The sequence below is a fragment of the Engystomops pustulosus genome, chromosome 7 (genome assembly GCF_040894005.1).
Source record: "Engystomops pustulosus chromosome 7, aEngPut4.maternal, whole genome shotgun sequence".
Taxonomy (NCBI): Eukaryota; Metazoa; Chordata; class Amphibia; order Anura; family Leptodactylidae; genus Engystomops; species Engystomops pustulosus.
The window spans coordinates 92,629,308-92,647,643 of record NC_092417.1 but is presented as its reverse complement, the minus strand read 5'-3'; the positions used below and the strand labels follow the sequence as shown (position 1 = coordinate 92,647,643).

Below are 18,336 nucleotides of genomic sequence, written 5' to 3'. Positions count from 1 at the left end.
ATCTGCCTAATTAAATGCTGTTAACATTTGTGTTTACAACACATTAACATGCATGTTAATACACGCAAACACTATGTTGATGCAAGTGTTAACATTGTGTTAACCTCGTTAACGGTTTTGTTTTTTAAACCCAGATGTTAACAACCATTTACGTAGTCAAATCTCTCTTCAGGTGATCCATTGCGTTTTGAGACATGTGTTCAATGCCACGTGTGAATGCACACTAACTATTATTGAAGGTGTCATTAGCTGTCATTTTTTTCCAGACTGTTCCACTTGATGTTATTCCAGGTTCTCCAATACTCAATTGTTCTCCATCCAAAACATTTCTGTTTCCCCCTTACCATCTGTGTCCTGCTGCTTATCTGAACTAAGGCTTTGCCAATCTTTCGCCTGTCACAGCATTTTTTTTTTTTTACCTCGGTGTTTTTTTTTTTCTCTAGCTGTCTCCACAAAATGACACTTTTCTCAGGGTCCCTGTAATTTCGGCAGCAGTGTAAAGGTTGTGCCCGGCTCCCTTCAGCTACATTGTTATGCCGTAATTAATGCCATCTCAGGCTCTTTGAAGCCTGACAGATTTGAGTAAATACAGTTTTAAAAATTGGATCACAGCGGTGCCTGCCGTGATATTAATTTTCCTATTGTCTGCTTTACTTTGAGGTGACGGTTTAAGCAGCACAGATTTCTAATCTTAAAGTTTAAAGGGGACATGCCAACACTCCAAGGGAATAAACATGGAGCCTTGTGCCGATTCCCTGAATGCTGCATTCATTTTATATTTAGCTTGGTAGGAGGGATTGAAATCCTAAAATCTTTCCCGCTGGCATATGAATGCCTCCTGACGTCCATACTTCACTCTTCCTTTAGTAACTTGCATGTAAATATCTCAACAGCCTGTAGCCACCATTATCTAATCTCATCTCTAAAAAGATGATTTTTGCTGCTATTTTTTTGTTTTGTTCTTGCCAAACATAAAGTTGGGATGAAAAAACATCCTCATTTGGTGTTGTCTGTCCAAGTCTTGCATTTGATCAAGTCCGAGTCTTGTGCTTTGGTCAGATGCAACTTGTGCCCTAATTGTATGGGGTTTTTCCAGTTTTTCTCTGCATTTCATTGTCTGGTTGTAAAGTTTGTTTAAATGTTGACTTGGACGTGTAGTGTCTTTCCACTTTTTTCTTGTCATCATTTATTGTAAAATGATGACGTTCAGATTGTTTGGAATTGGGTTTATAGCCCTTTCCTGATTCATGGGCAGCAACCGTTCTTCAAGATCATCATTATTGTGAACACACATTAGAATGATCCAAACCAGAAAACTTCTACTTTTATAGAAGTAGGTGCACTTTAATTTCAATTAATCAAGGGTGTACAAGGAATTTAGAATTTGCAATACTTAGCTAGGTCCCTCCGGCTATGCACACAGTGACTTTTTCCAATGACCTACAACCAACAAATATAAGTTCATCGCTCCGGATGATAATGGAGGTTCCGCATCTTTTTGACACTTAGGGTATCTGCACATGTTGTTTACTCCTAGGGTATCTGCACATGTTGTTTACTCCAGCAGGCATCAGAAATGAGCTTGAATCGTCCGGTTCCCTATGCATAGCATTATACAACTTAGCAGCGGCCGCAGGATCAAATATTCACAGCACAGAACTGTTTTAGAGCAGATTTTTCTGCATGTGTGTATGGGAATGCCATCAGTCCCATACACGACAGTGCTAATGCATTACGCTGCAGATTTGCTGTGCAATAAATTGGCAAGTAATATAGAACATCTGCAGTCACCCTATGGCGTCTAGTAGCTGGTGGGGTTTACAAAGTCCCATTTAGCAGAAGCCAACATCTCTTCATTGTTGTGTAGGGAGCTCAGCAGTAGAAAGTTGTGATCTCAGAACCTGTGGTGGCCTTACCACTGTGTCGCTTGTACATGGGGGAGGGATTTCACATTGACATCTGTAATGATGTCACCTCCCTGAGACTGTAAGTGATGTGAGTCCTGTAGATCCTGGATAGTAGGAGTTATAGTCTTCCATCATGTTCACTGACATTTCCTTTTATTGTCTCTTAATATCCCATGGTACCTGCTTGATGTGACCTGTATTCTTCTTCCCCACATTAAAACAAATTTCAAATACCAGCCTGTTTTCTAAAACTTGAATGCCACTTACCTCTGTTATATACACATCTCTATATTGTCTCCTGATAATCTGCCAGGACTCTTGTACTCTCTTACCCTGAGTGACTGGTGTGCATGCAGGTTAAGCTATTCGTAAAGCCAACATTAAAAAAGTGGACTGAAATTTGTGTTTATGTTACAACTGTAGCACAGAAAAAACATAGGGTTCAAAAAAGGCTTTAGTTTTGTATTTTTGTTAATAATTTATCTTTACCTTATTTCTATTCTCTTTTAGGTTCAGTGTGAACAATACCCTGCTCCACCCTGAGATTGTGGAATGGTACGTCATTGAAACCATCATATTTCTGTTGTTGTTATTTTATTTTTATTTTTTGGATTGTCTGCAGGTGTGCAGTGTGGCACAGACTTTTAAGATCTTTACTTTAAAATGGAGCTTGGGGCCAGAACTGGCAAATTCCTATAGCGTTTCTGAAAAGTTATGTATAGTATAGAGTTTTTCAAATTACCTACAACCAACAAATGTAAGTACATTGCTCCAGATAATAATGGAGGTTCTGCATCGATTTACATTTACAGGTCCCAGAAATCATGACAGAATGGATTTTTTCCCAGGTCTGTCATATCTATCTCTCTGCTGCTATCATGGCATGTATGCTCTATTGTATTCCAAGGAAACATGATACAGGAGTTCTTGCTGGTAATTTATCACCTTAAATGTGAAGTGGAATTACCAGTGACAAAACCAACACTTTTTCATCTTTTTCTTTTCACGATTTTCATGTATTTTCACAACAATTTCAACATCTGGCAAATGACGAATGAGAACAATAAATATGAAGTAACTCACAGGGGCTATGTGGCTGCGTTGATATTGAGGAATGGATAAATCAGACGAGAGGCAAACAAGGGGACTGTTAACGTCTGTCTGAGTGATAAAGGTCCACACCTTCCACCATCAGTTTCTTGATGGGAAAGTTTATTCATTAAAAATAGAAATACCCGGACCTTGTAAACGCTTCATTAATCTCACCACCTGCCAAGCCACGTTATGAAGCTTTCTGTTTTACAAGCCCCTGGATCAAATTAAACACATTTACTCTCTCTTGCACTAGATAGAGCGCTATAGTAGGTAGAATAGATAAAGTACTAAAATCAGATCTATTGACTAGGAGCTCTATTGGAATCTGATGGGGTACTGGTTAACTTGTGTGGGTGTTATTAAAGTACATGTTTCAGTATTCTACAACCTGACACCAAATTTTACCCCATTACATTACCAGCCCGTCAGGTGGGGGATGACATGTCTTTCTGGAATTCCTTCTTTAATTTGAAATCTCTCCTTTTTTTACCAATAAAAATCACCTCCAAGGTCATATGACTTTAAATGACTGAATGAGCAAGATTCATGCAGGAGAGGAGTCAAGTTTAGAGGTCGCATAGGGGGGGGGGGGGGGGGAGGGGGGAGTCACTTCAGACACCCCTATCTTTGGTTCTACTGTATAGTAACTAAAGACATGCCTGTGTCATATTAAAGTTAAGACTCTCATATTTCATATATCAGGCTTGTGGTTCTGTGATCTACAGATTCAGAGATACAGGCACTTAACACCTGCAAGGAAATCTACCATCAAAATCAAGCATGACACTTACACATAGATCCAGGCACTGTGACTGCAGTAATATTGTTATATTTGTTATCCATAACCTCCTTCCTTCTAAAAATCTGCTTTTTGATTATGCTAATGAGCCAGACTTGCTATGGGGGGCAATACCGGAGCCCCTCCTTTCTCCAGCTTCACAGTCTGTCACACTGTTAAGGAGCACTTCCTCCCCACCCACTGTGTGCTGGAACTTTCTTTACTGCAGGCGATTACAGTAGGCAGAGGAAATGGGGAAGTGCTGAGGGAACAGAGGAGGGGGTGAAACATTTTAACAGCTTGTGAAGCTGCAGCACCAGGGGCTCTGGTAATGCCCCCCATTCCCATAACTCCCTGGTATAATTATAAAAGTTGATTTTTCAAGGAAGGAGGCCATCAATAACAAATTATAAGATTATAAGGTTTATCATGCTTGATTTTGACAGCAGATTTACATTGTCTGGGAAAAGTGCTGTTTCATGGACTGATTAGTTTCCCGGGGACTTGGGTTGTGGAGTAGCCTCTCTGTGGAATGAGAGCACAGACTTCTCCATGCCCAGTGGGGTAGGCGAGTACAGCAGAGGCATGGAGTTGTCTTTGCTCCCACTCCACAGAGAAGCTACTCCATGCCCTAGTAGCTGCTCTGAAAAATTTGCGTATTGGATAGATATACTCTAGATTAGGTTACACATTGTTGTATGGTTAGGCAAGCTTAGTTTAGGGTTTAGGTTGTTAAAGGGAACATAGCATCACATCTACCTTAATAGGTAGATTCCTGATGGTAGGTTTCTTTTAAGACACTCTAGAATCCAGCAAGCATTATAGATAGCTATGAGTCTATCAGTCCTGTTCCATGTGCAGTGTCTGGTATGAGAAATATGTCACATTGTACATTTTTCACAGACTTGATGAAGTCTACCACCAGGATGAAGGATTGTAAGCCAAGTCCACTTACATGCTGATTTGTGTCCCCCGTGACAGGATCTGTTCTTATTCTTGTAGCTTCTAATGTCATGTTTTTTTTTGTTTTTGTTTTTTTTTTTGTTTGTTTTTTTTACAAAAAAAGGCTTTTGAATATCATGCAATTGAGTCTGAGGGGCTCCAGGCTCCATTAACATCTATGGAGCTGGGAGCCCTTCAGGCTCATTTGCATTATTTTTAAAGTCTTTTTTTTTTCTTGCTAAACAAGGGCATTGGAAGCTCAAAGAAGAGTGGATCCTGCCAGAGGGGGCACACACCAGTATTTCTGTGTGCTTAGTTTACAATCCTTAACACTGGTGGTAGATGTCCTTTAGGAATCTACCAATTAAAGGTATCTGATGGTAGGATTATTAAAGGGAACATACCATCACATCTATTTTAATAGGTAGATTCCTGATGGTAGGATTTCCTTTAAGATACTGCAGTTTCCTGTGCCACGGGCCCACCACATTACCGTGGACAGGACCCCAAGCATCCTATTGATATACGAGTCCTTGCTTCCCCACCAAACAGCAGCGCAGAACTGTTATCATAATTATACTATACTGCTGTTTTGTGGGGAAGAATGGACTCCTTGTATCAGTTGGGTAACTAGGAGATGCAGGGCCTCATAGCAGATTTCTGAATGGGGCCCCTTTCCCCTGAGGGTGCATTCACACGTGGCTTTCTGATATATGCATCTAAAATGCATGTGTTTTTATTTTACTGTGCGTTTTTCAGCTTTAAAGTGTAAGCATTGTGTCCTAATGTTAATACAGCTGATTACACTTTTTTAAGCAATGAAGAAAAACACTTTAAAGCTGGAAAATGCTTAGTAACGTGAAGACAAATGCGTTCTAGAGCATATGTCAGAACGTATGCGCCAGGATACCATGTTTGAATGTACCCTTAAAAATATAAACTTATTTGTACGCACACATATTTATACAATCACACACATTAATACGCTCATACATACACGCATTTATATACTTACATACACACACATAAATACACACACATGAAGTTCTACCCTCGTACACACACACACACACACACTCTGCTGGTTTTCGCTAGCTTTAATGCAAAACTACGGCAGGTCAACTACATCGGCCGTGCCACCCGCCAAATACATCAAACCTCTTGATTAATCTGACATGACAAGGGGGGCGTGGCCGCTATCATACACCTGTAGAGATACACGCAACAGCCGGCGGTGGCCAGAAGATGAGTTGCATGGCGGTCTGCAGAGAAGTGAGGGTCTCGTAGCTGCAGCGGCTGTTGTTACGCCACTGCCTTGCATCATCTAATACTATGCATGGAGCCCTGTACTCTGCACTGTGGTCAGCCTGGGAAACAGGACACTGAACGGTCTCTTCCTCAGGACAATGTTTCCAGTCTATCTTTCCCATAAAATCCAAGTGATCTTTTTTTCTTTGCACCACTTGCCACACTCCTGTCACACATTTCCTGCAACTTTTAAGATCCCCCTACCAATTACTCCCCTCATAGAGTTATCACCTTACATTTGCCGCTGCCCTTACCGCCCATAAATACTTAAAAAACTTCAGTTTTGAGTTTCTCTTAGTTGCCCTTTTCTCCCCACATACAGCCAGCTGCAACTTAACCCCTCCACAGCCATAAAGCTCACAGAGCCAATTATAACTTTTGTCTTCCCTGATATCCTTCCTCCTAATAACCAACTGAAAGGCTCCAAAATACTCTTGAATGTTACCCTCTAATTTACTTTTAAATTGACTATTGCCCTGTAATGTTTCCATGTAAAATGATTTTGCTATATTCTGTATTTGTGACATATCCACAGATACACCATAAATTCATAATAAAGGTGGGACTCACACCATGGCCATTCTCCTAAACAAGTCTTGACTCGGCTAATTTTGGAACTCCAATAGTAATGAATTCATCTGATTAGCGTGAAGTCAGCAGAAGCGTCTTAGAGAAGAAATGTTCTAGTTGCCCATGGAAACCAATCAGAGCTCAGCTTTAATTATAGCACAGCAGTTTTTAAAATTAAAGCTGAGCTCTGATTTGTTGCTATGGGCTTTTCTCATACATTTTTGACAAATGTCCTCCAGAGAGTCTAAAATTAACTGCATGACCTAAAGAGATGTTTAATTTCTCCTAGAGTAAACTAGATGTACAAACCCAAGTTTATTGAGCAGCCCAGGACATGTGGTAATCTTAATGGGTATGCCTGTGTCGCAAAAGTCCCGGTCAAAATATAAAAATGATTGTTCCTGAAAGTAAATCCCGTAATGGAAAATAGCGTCCAAATATCTGAACTAACACTTTTTTGCCATTTTCGAAATTATAAAAATTTTAATAAATAGTGATAAAAAAGGTTGTATAAGGTTGAAAGCATCCTCTCATCCCGCAAAAAACAAGACCGTACACAGGTCTGTACGCTGTGGTATGTCAGAACATGGCGATTTGGCATTTTTTTGGCACAAAAGGTTTTAATTTTTTAAAATCTATTAAAACATATTCCTGTAATGTATTGACTCCATTATAAGCCTTCAATGGTAAATGTATTGGTCACTGCCTCACCCTGTAATGAAATGCCCAGCAGCCTTCCCCAGCTAATGAAATTCCCAATGCAGCCTCGCCTCCCTGATGAAATGCCCCATGCAGCAGCCCCCCAGTAATGAAATGCTCCATGCAGCAGCCCTCCCAGTAATGAAATGCTGCATACAGCAGCCCCCCAGTAATGAAATGCTCCATGCAGCAGCCCTCCCAGTAATGAAATGCTCCATGCAGCAGCCCTCCCAGTAATGAAATGCTCCATGCAGCAGCCCTCCCAGTAATGAAATGCTCCATGCAGCAGCCCTCCCAGTAATGAAATGCTCCATGCAGCAGCCCTCCCAGTAATGAAATGCTCCATGCAGCAGCCCTCCCAGTAATGAAATGCTCCATGCAGCAGCCCTCCCAGTAATGAAATGCTCCATGCAGCAGCCCTCCCAGTAATGAAATGCTCCATGCAGCAGCCCCCCCAGTAATGAAATGCTCCATGCAGCAGCCCCCCCAGTAATGAAATGCCCCTTAAAGCAGCCTTCTCTTCACGATTGTCTTTATGTGTGTCAGCACGAGCAGAGACATGTCCATGCGCTCTGCCCACGCACAACCTTTAATGCCATTAGTGTGTGCGTGGGCAGAGTTCATAGACCCAAGTCTTCCAGTGCTGCACACAAACACATGAAGCCCCTGGAATCGGTCCGATCCCACGAACTGAACACAGTGCAGTGGATAGAAGTCCTTGCAATATAAAGAGAACTCATGGCGGAACTGTAATATTTAAAAACGCAGCTGTTGGACAGACGGGACATCGGTACATTATGTGTGCAGTTCATGGGATCCATGGGCTTTTTATGAACAATCGCTCTGCCAGGACCTTGATTTTATAATTATGAATCCTCTGATAAGGTCCTGACAGGGGATATTGTTCATGGACAGATGGATATCACATGACCTTCTATCTGCTGCCATTTTATGGTCAGGAATCTCTGGCTGATGAGGTTAAAGACAGGATGGCTTTAAATTACATATCAAGAAAGCACTGCAGAACTTCAAAGAAAATCTACAATCGAGAAACTACTTTCTTAAGTAGTTCCCGATGCAGATTTCCCCTCCCTGTAGCAGCTGCATCACGTTTTTATTTGATTCTTGGATGGAGCTGCTGCTGAAATAAACTTTAATCAATTCATATGCAAATTTTTTCCAAAGGCTACTGGGGGCGTGTAGTAGCCTAAGAGAGCTCTGGGGGCCTCTTCATGTATCTATATCTTGTTACTGCACGTCTCCGACAGTAACAAAGCTTTGCACAAGCGCAGTAGCTCCTGTTCCAGTGCTGGAGATGCGCCTAACTCTCGTGGGCTACTGCGTATGCGCAATAGCTCATATTTGTCTGCCGGAGTGTGCCGGCAGTGAGAAGTCTATGTGCTAGCGCAGCAGCTCATGAGAGTCAGGCACTCTTCCAGCATCTTTTCAGTTGTTCTGCATCTCACAAATGTTCTTCTGTGTGATCCAAACACCTCAAACTTAGATTCATCTGTCCGTAACACTTTTTTCCAATCTTCCTCTGTCTAATGTCTGTGTTCTTTTGGTTATATTATTTTCCTTTTATTAGCCAGTCTTATTCTTTTGCCACTCTGCCCTGAAGGCCAGCATCATGGTGTTGCCTCTTCAATATAGAGGTTGACCCTGGCATTTGGCAGCTACTGATTAATGAAGCTGCCAATTGAGGATCTGTGGGGTATTGGTTTCTCAAACTAGAGACTCTAATGTACTTGTCTTGTTGCTTAGTTGTACAGCGGGGCCTCCCACTTCTTTTTCTAATCTGGTTAGAGCTTGTTTGTGCTCTCCTCTGAAGGGAGTACTACACACAGTTGTAGGAAATCTTCAGTTTCTTGGCAGTGTGTTGCATGGAATGACCATCATTACTAAGAACATGAATTGACTGTCGAGTTTCACATGACAGTTCTGGCCATTGTGAGAGTTTCATAGAACAAACAAATGTGATGCTGCAGATTCTCATCCAGCTCAAAGAAAGGTCAGTTTTACAACTTCTCTAATCAGCCAAACTGTTTTTAGCTGTGCTGGCATATTTGAACAAGGGTTTTATAAACATCCCTTTACCTTCTTACAATTTATGCATTTTTGCATTTATGATTCATCTAATGTGAGGTTCATTGAAAGAAAATGTGCTTTTCTTTAAAAAATACAGACATTTCTAAGTGACCCCAAACTTTTGAGGCGTAGAGTATGTGGGTGTGATATATATGCCAAATCATCTCATTCACTATACAAGATATATAATATGACTCCAGACTTCTTATTACTGTGTAGCTCAGGCCGCCGACTTGAATTTACTTTCTTTGTTTTATCAAAATGTTCATTTCATTATTAGCCATCTTCCCTGGAGTTATTCTGTATCTCTAATATAAGGAAACAGACAAATGACATTATTTTTTATTTTTTATTATTGTGTAATTCTGTGGATAGATGGGTGAGATAATGTCTGCTGGAACAGAAGGTCATTTGTATGACCCCTGGCCATTAAACCTCCATGATTCCTCCTGAACTAAAATGTTGTTTTATAATTGGGATATGTGTCTGCCGAGCTGTAGCAATGTCATCAGTTTAAAGGCTAATTGTGATGAGCGGCTGGCGCCCACCTCTGGGGCTTCTTCATCATCCGTCTGAGAACTATAGCAAATGTTAGCAGGTTATATTCCTGTAAATGAGATCATGGATTGTTAGTGAGATTTTTACTGTATCCATCAGGAATATTCACTGGTAGATACTTAGACTATATTTATTTTCTCAGATTCTTTTCATAGTATACCTTTTATAGTGATTCTGCTCATTTCTTGCTATCTTGCATGCAGCTGTCGAATACTTGTATGTCTGCAACCACCTATAGAAGAAGCTTAAGATCATATGGTTTCTTACAGCTTTATGTGAAATATATGATCCATATTCAGAAAGCGCTTAGTGATATTAGCAGCCAGAATTTCCAAAGGTTTTTCTGGAGGACAGAGATAACATGATACAATGAGACACACCCATAGCTGTTGATCTGTCATCAGTCAGACATCACAGTTTTGATGTGATTTAGTACAGTGTAGGGAACTGGTTTAGCTGTGGGAGAAGCTTTTTACTAGGGTCGGGAAGTAACAGTTCTCATTACAGAGACTTTGCCAATTAAGGCCTCCTTGCAGGTGTGTGTAGACTTAGTCATTGATTCTTCACTATGGGATTCTGGACAATATGCAAATATCTTTTCCAGAGTGGAATTAGGTAAACATGCTGCCCCTTTTAAAATCAAGCATGACTTTTAAGAATCTTCCATATCCTATCCTGGAAAACTTATTTGCATATTACCAAGAATTCCCAAGTGGTGCATCAGTGACTGTAAGTGTCTGAACACCTGCAAGGCAACCAACTTTGGCAAAGTCTCTGTAAGGTTACATACTTCCGACTTACTTTCCCGACTGAAGATGTTTACTCTGATTTTCAGACTGGATACTTTCCTTTCTGTTGCTCTGAGCAAGTGCTATAGTAGGCTTCTGGTATATCACTACAAAAATCACTAGGAGCCTAGGGAATTGCTGTGCTGTATAGCCACCTTGCTCCAAGCCCAGTCGCAATACTAAAATATATATTCAGTTTACACAGTGCTGTTGCTACTGACAACATAGACAAAGTTATGGTTGCCAAGATATCAAAGACTGTAACGTAACACTCTCTGCAGCTTTGTTTGGGCAAAACTGCTGGTAGACTTCCATAGAGAGGATTACTGAAATCACTCTGGGTTACTGTGGAATGCACACTAGTATAGTATTGCAGTGTATTATATAATCAAACAAAGGTAATTACAAGTGGGACATTAAATAATGTTAAATAAAGCTTATTAAAATAAAATCACCATATTCCTTAATAATTTATTCCGTAAAAATTGTAAAAAAAACTAAGAAATCCCTGCAAAAGTCTAAAATAATAAGCTATTATGTTGTCTATAAAGTCTATAAAGTCAATAGCAAAACTAATATATGTATAGTTGAAAAATAAGTATGGCAAAAAGGAAATTTGGGTGCTTCCCCAAAAAATGTAAATCTAAAGTGTTCAAGCTATGAAAGCTACATCTAAAACTACATCTATTCTTAGCTCTCTAAAGATGGTGACATAAAATCTAATTTTTCCAAAACTAAACATATTTGGTATCTTTTTGGTCAGTCATATAGACCACAGAAAATTGTTGCTGTTTATCTCCTATAAATTGCGCCATTGCAAAATTCCAAGTGTTGGTTGTTAATAACTTAATCCGTGACAATGCTTTTCCTATGTCGTACATAATAGTTTGGATTAGAAAGGATTAATCATTAGGCTGCATAAGGGAGTGACGTGTCCCATGTGTGTTCCCTGGAATGGCATTATTTGCTGTTGGCAAATCATTCTGGTTGGCTGACTTGTCATATACAACAAAATATTGAGATGTTCAGATCTTTTTTTATTTTTTGCTGCAAAGATCAAACATTTTTTCTCTTTCCTTCTGCTGTCCCAGGTGATGAAAGCAGATGTTATGTGACTACCTTGCAGATGCACTTGGGAAGGAAAATCTGTTGGATGGGTTTGATGGCAGCTGACAGATTATTCCTAGTTATAACCTATGTCAGAGGCATGTCTTGTGTTCTGTACTGGGAATGGAGGCTGCATCGTGCCATCAGGCTCCACACTGCTCCATCTCACAAATCACCCCCTATTTCTCAATGACATATCTGCTCACAGTCAACATATCTGTCATTTATGTACCCAAAGCCTTGATCATATCTGTTAAGTATCTCCAACTCTTTCTTTTATTTTAAGAATTTCTTTGTCACTGAAAAGAGAGAGAAAGGAAATGAAAAACTAAGAAAATGCAATCTGCATGATCCAACTGTCCCTGATGAATGTGTTTATGTTCCTAGGTTTTTTGGGCTGTATCCATAGATATTGTTAAAGGGGTATTCCCATGAAGACCTTATTCTTATATATACTTATTAACAAAAATACAGCATTTCACAGCTATAACTCTAACCTGTCTCTATCAGTCCTGGTGTTTAAAATTTTGGTTGCCCCTGGATCCGGACGTAAATTTTCTATCGTCGGATTCTTCTCATGAATAGCTTCTCTTATCCTTCTCTTATCTGCACACTGTAGTGCTTTCATCCTCCGGCCCCTCCCCCCCACCATTACAATACCAGCTCAGACATGGGCACTTTCTTCCGGCAAGCAGCATGCATCAAATTGCTCTACAAGCTACAGACAAATAAGGTCTTTATCATAGAGGGTGGAGATAGCAGAGCTAAGAGTATTATTGTGTTTTATATCATCTCATGGATCTCATCATATCTCATATCTGTTGTGTCTCATTTCTCTTTTTCTATGTGTCATATACTAGTGAATGTTCAGAAGCTACTAGAAGAATGTTCTCCACCCTGATCATATAAGCACATTATCAGCACACAGCATCCCATAGCACAGAGTAATCATGAAGTGTCTGGTTACAGAGTCCCCGCCTACACTCTGTAATTTCCCAGGGATTATCACTGAGTGATAGGAGCTAAAACAGCAATAAAATTGAGTAAAATTGTAAAGGTTAAAAACGATCTTTATGGTGTAAACATCACCATAAAATTTGAGAATTTTCTTTCATGGGCAAACCCCTTTAAGTTCCATGCTCTTGTAGTGTTTTAAGTTAAAGAAAAATGGATGGCCTTTTTGCGTTCACAGTAGAATTATTTGTTTCTTACAATTTGATAGAATGCATGTTTTGGTAGTTTTATTTCTTACTTGTGAGTTCTGCTTCATATCTCAGCAGTGCCATTGCCTCTTCACAAGTTTATGAGATACATGACGTTGTTGTTTAATTGCCTCCTCATGAGATGATGGGCTACATTTCTCCGTAATGTTATAAGTTCTTTAGTTACTTTTAGTTTTTTCGATTTCTGTAAAGTATAACCGTCATTTCAAGAAACTTTTGATATGTTGTAGGGCAGGTAATTTTAAGCCCTTTTGCAATTGGATTAGTTACCCAAATCTTGCTCCTTCCTCTTGTATTCTGCAGACTTCCCCTAGATGTCAGTGATCTCTCATATGGCTGTTGCTAGGCACATTCCGTCTTCCCAGAGGAGCTGACTACAGAGCTAGAGACACGCCCACCTGTCCTCTCCCTGCTCACAGCTGATTACCTCATGTCTCACTGCTTCAGAAGTCATGTGCTGCCAGGGTCACTAATTAATGTAGTGACCAAACTCCTGAACTTTAATCTCTCCCTCAGCTTTCCCTACACTTGTATGTAAACAAATAATTCACACAGACACAAACTACAGCTCCCCCCCTGTCCCACCACCTCACTCTCCACAGCAGGAAGTGGCAGGAGAGACTTTCCAAGTCTTCTAGCTGCCCCCTCATGTGCTGTGCTGAAGTTTTACATAGATATGGGATAAATAGATAGATATGATATAGATAGGATATACATAGATAGATATGAGATAGATAGATAGATATGAGAGATCGATAGATGTAGTTTCATTGGTCAGCACATTGTGCTTGTGATGAGGTGACAGGAGGCAGGTCCCACCCCTCCATTTTGCTGTAGTTTTTTTTGAGAGCTGGAAACCATGGTTGCTATGGGACAAAAAATATACTAAATAAGGACTGAGAGGCAAAATACTTTGAGGAATGATTCCCAGGGATACCTGCAGCAGAATTATGTTTTTTTTTTTTTAGCAGAAGTGAGGGGCAGTCTGGGTGAATTCACTTCAGGAGTTATGGGATTTAATTTTAACAAGTCAGAATTGTACAGCCTGGGAATCCAGCCATTGATATTGTTATAAAAACGTTTTTCTTTGCAAAATATAAATGCGGATAAAGTAATGTACCCTAAAATAATACCATTGAAAAATACAGCCCCCATACAGCTATGAACAATAAGAGGTTAGACCATAATGCTGCTACTGCCTGAAACTAATGCTATATCAGATGCTTGTCTGTGGTTTGGATGCCCCCCCCCCAAGGAATATATAACTTTTTTCATATCCCGGACAACCCCTTTAAGTTTCAAACATAACACACCCATTCTCTACTTACCCACATCTTCATAAATGTGCTGCATCTCTAATATGTAGTTATGGGAGTTATTAAGCAATGTTTAAATGGATGTATAGTACAAAATTGAAAGAATAAAATATAAAGCTTTTAAGGGTCATAAAAAGTGGGAAACCCAGAAAGGCTATGTCATCCATGGGAATAAGGCCAAGTCCCACTACCTAATATATGGCTTTTTATGGAAGTAAACACGTTTGCCTGTAGGGTGCACTGGCCCTATGATTTATGTATTTTTTATTACTGTTAATTTGAAAAATAGTACCGTATATACTAGAGTATAAGCCGAGACCCCTAATTTTACCACCAAAAACTGGGAAATACTATTGACTCGAGTATAAGCCGAGGGTGGGAAATGCATTGGTCACAGACCCCCCCAATATATAGCCAACCAGCCCCTATAGTATACAGCCAGCCCAGCCTGCCCCCAGTAGTATACAGCTTGCCCCCAGTAGTATACAGCTTGCCCCCAGTAGTATACAGCCTGCCCCCAGTGGTATACCGCCTGCCCCCAGTGGTATACCGCCTGCCCATAGTGCTATACCGCCTGCCCCCAGTGGTATACCGCCTGCCCCCAGTGGTATACAGCCTGCCCCCAGTGGTATACAGCCTGCCCCCAGTGGTATACAGCCTGCCCCCAGTGGTATACAGCTTGCCCCCAGTGGTATACAGCTTGCCCCCAGCATTAAAAAAAAAAAAAACTTATATACTCACCCTCCGGTGGCCCCGATGTGCAGCGCTGCGCCCAGTATATACTGCTGACCCCTCCCCCCCCCAGTATATAGCCAACCAGCCCCCTATAGTATACAGCCTGCCCCCAGTAGTATACAGCTTGCCCCCAGTAGTATACAGCCTGCCCCCAGTGGTATACAGCCTGCCCCCAGTGGTATACAGCCTGCCCCCAGTGGTATACAGGCTGCCCCCAGTGGTATACAGGCTGCCCCCAGTGGTATACAGGCTGCCCCCAGTGGTATACAGGCTGCCCCCAGTGGTATACAGCTTGCCCCCAGTGGTATACAGCCTGCCCCCAGTGGTATACAGCCTGCCCCCAGTGGTATACAGCTTGCCCCCAGCATTAAAAAAAAATAAACTTATATACTCACCCTCCGGTGTGCAGCGCTGCTCCCCCGATGTCCGCGCCACTTGTCTTCAGGCTTCCGCGCCACTTGTCTTCAGGCTTCCGCGCCACTTGTCTTCAGGCTTCCGCGCCGCTTGTCTTAAGGCTTCTGCGCCCGTCTTCTTTCTTCTGCTGGGCGCCGCCATTGCTCTCTCCCGGCCGGCGCCTAGTATGACGTGCCGCTGCTGACGTCATACTAGGCGCCGCCCGGGGGAAAGACATGGCGGCGCCCAGCAGAAGGAAGAAGACGGGCGCGGAAGCCTGAAGACAAACAGCGCGGACATCGGGGGAGCAGCACTTCACATCGGGGCCACCGGAGGGTGAGTATATAAGTTTATTATTTTTTAAGTATTTTTTACTCTTGACTCTTGTATATTGACTTGGGTATAAGCCGAGGGGACGTTTTTCAGCACATTTTTTGCGCTGAAAAACTCTGCTTATACACGAGTATATACGGTAAATGAAACCGTAAAATCTGAAATCCTAGCATTTTGCTTCCAGCACTTCTGCTGCATCTGTTCGCTATATAAAGTAGTTTCTTCATTAGAAAAGCTACTTTGATCAAAGGCTTCCAGCTAGTTTGCTGAGCATAACCATGTTCCTGTTCAGGTCTTCTACTTGTGTATTGAACCATTTGTTCTGCTTGCCATGATCTATTGCCTGGAATATGACTACACACAAACTCTTCATGCCTTAACCTACTATAATAATAATAATAATAATAATCTTTATTTATATAGCGCCATCAAATTCCGTAGCGCTTTACAAATCATAGGGGACATATACAACTATATTACATTACAAAGAACAAACAGTCATATGGAACAATAGGAGTGAGGGCCCTGCTCACAAGAGCTTACAGACTATGAGGATGAGGGGGTGACACAAGAGGTTGTATAATGGTCCAGCCATTCTTTATAAGGGAACAATATAAAATAATTTAATAAATAATTTACTAAACAACGATGTTGCTGCTTGGACCAGCCATCAGCCGCCATCTTATTTACAGGGTCCTAGGTGAAAAAGACTGCAGAGAAGCCTGGAGCTTGGTATATATCAGCTGTTTGCCAGATAACAGATGGGAGATAGGACATACGATGGATTAGTAAAGGGAGAGTTGACATTTCAAGCAGTTAGCGAGTGTGATAGGCTTGCCTAAAGAGATGGGTTTTAAGAGCACGTTTGAAGCTTTGGAGGGTAGGCATTAGTCTCAGAGTCTGAGGAAGGGCATTCCAGAGAATTGGTGCAACTCGGGAAAAGTCCTGGATACGTGCATGGGAGGTTCGAATTAAGGTAGAGATTAATCTAATGTCACTGGCAGATCGAAGAGCACGGGAAGGGCGATAGACTGAGATGAGAGAAGAGAGATAGGGAGGTGCAGCATTATTCAGAGCTTTGTGGATGAGGGTTATTATTTTAAAGTGAATACGGAAGGAGACAGGTAGCCAGTGCAGTGATTGGCACAAACTGGAGGCATCCGTGTAGCGTTTGGCCTGAAAGACAAGCCTGTCTGCTGCATTAAGAATAGATTGAAGAGGAGAGAGTTTAGAGAGTGGAAGACCAAATAGTAGGGAGTTACAGTAGTCTAGTCGAGAGTGAATAAGTGCAACAATTAGCATTTTAGAAGTTTCAAATGTCAGAAACGGCCGGATTCTGGAGATGTTTCTGAGATGCATACGGCAAGAGCGAGCAAGAGATTGAATATATGGTAAAAAGGAGAGGTCAGAGTCCAGCACAACCCCAAGACAGCGGGCCTGCTGCCTCGGTGCTATAGTGATCCCACAGACCGAGATGGAGAGGTCAGGGTTGGGTTGGTTAGTAGATGGTGGAAAGACAAGAAGTTCTACTACATATATATGAATCCAGTCCCAATCTTACTCCATAAATCTGTTACCAGAACCATGATCACTTCCTGGATATGTTACCAGATCTAAGATTACTACATAGATATACACTCACCGGCCACTTTATTAGGTACACCTGTCCAACTGCTCGTTAACACTTAATTTCTAATCAGCCAGTCACATGGCGGCAACTCAGTGCATTTAGGCATGTAGACATGGTCAAGACAATCTCCTGCAGTTCAAACCGAGCATCAGTATGGGGAAGAAAGGTGATTTGAGTGCCTTTGAACGTGGCATGGTTGTTGCTGCCAGAAGGGCTAGTCTGAGTATTTCAGAAACTGCTGATCTACTGGGATTTTCATGCACAAGCATCTCTAGGGTTTACAGAGAATGGTCTGAAAAAGAAAAAACATACAGTGAGCGGCAGTTCTGTGGGAGGAAATGCCTTGTTGATGCCAGAGGTCAGAGGAGAATGGGCAGACTGGTTCGAGCTGATAGAAAGGCAACAGTGAATCAAATCGCCACCCGTTACAACCAAGGTAGGCAGAAGAGCATCTCTGAATGCACAGTACGTCGAACTTTGAGGCAGATGGGCTACAGGAGAAGACCACACCGGGTGCCACTCCTTTCAGCTAAGAACAGGAAACTGAGGCTACAATTTGCACAAGCTCATCGTTGCCTAGTCTGATGAGTCTCGATTTCTGCTGCGACATTCGGATGGTAGGGTCAGAATTTGGCGTCAACAACATGAAAGCATGGATCCATCCTGCCTTGTATCAGCGGTTCAGGCTGGTGGTGGTGGTGTCATGGTGTGGGGAATATTTTCTTGGTACTCTTTGGGCCCCTTGGTACCAATTGAGCATCGTTGCAACGCCACAGTCTACCTGAGTATTGTTGCTGACCATGTCCATCCCTTTATGATCACAATGTACCCAACTTTCAGCAGGATAATGCGCCATGTCATAAAGC

The 18,336-nt window shown here is 41.6% G+C and overlaps 1 protein-coding gene and 1 long non-coding RNA gene across 2 annotated transcripts in view; one reads left to right on the top strand and one right to left on the bottom strand.

Annotated features, from left to right (window-relative positions):
- Positions 1-18,336, top strand: part of PEPD (peptidase D) — a 185,381-nt gene that overhangs the window by 40,082 nt on the left and 126,963 nt on the right. The window contains exon 7 of the mRNA XM_072117244.1: positions 2,418-2,462. Within this exon, the coding sequence (XP_071973345.1) occupies positions 2,418-2,462 (45 nt within the window). The remainder of the gene's footprint in view (positions 1-2,417; positions 2,463-18,336) is intronic.
- The window catches only part of LOC140070584 (uncharacterized), a 67,495-nt gene continuing 59,259 nt past the window's right edge, over positions 10,101-18,336 (bottom strand). The window contains exon 3 of the long non-coding RNA XR_011848950.1: positions 10,101-10,177. This is a non-coding gene — a long non-coding RNA (uncharacterized lncRNA). The remainder of the gene's footprint in view (positions 10,178-18,336) is intronic.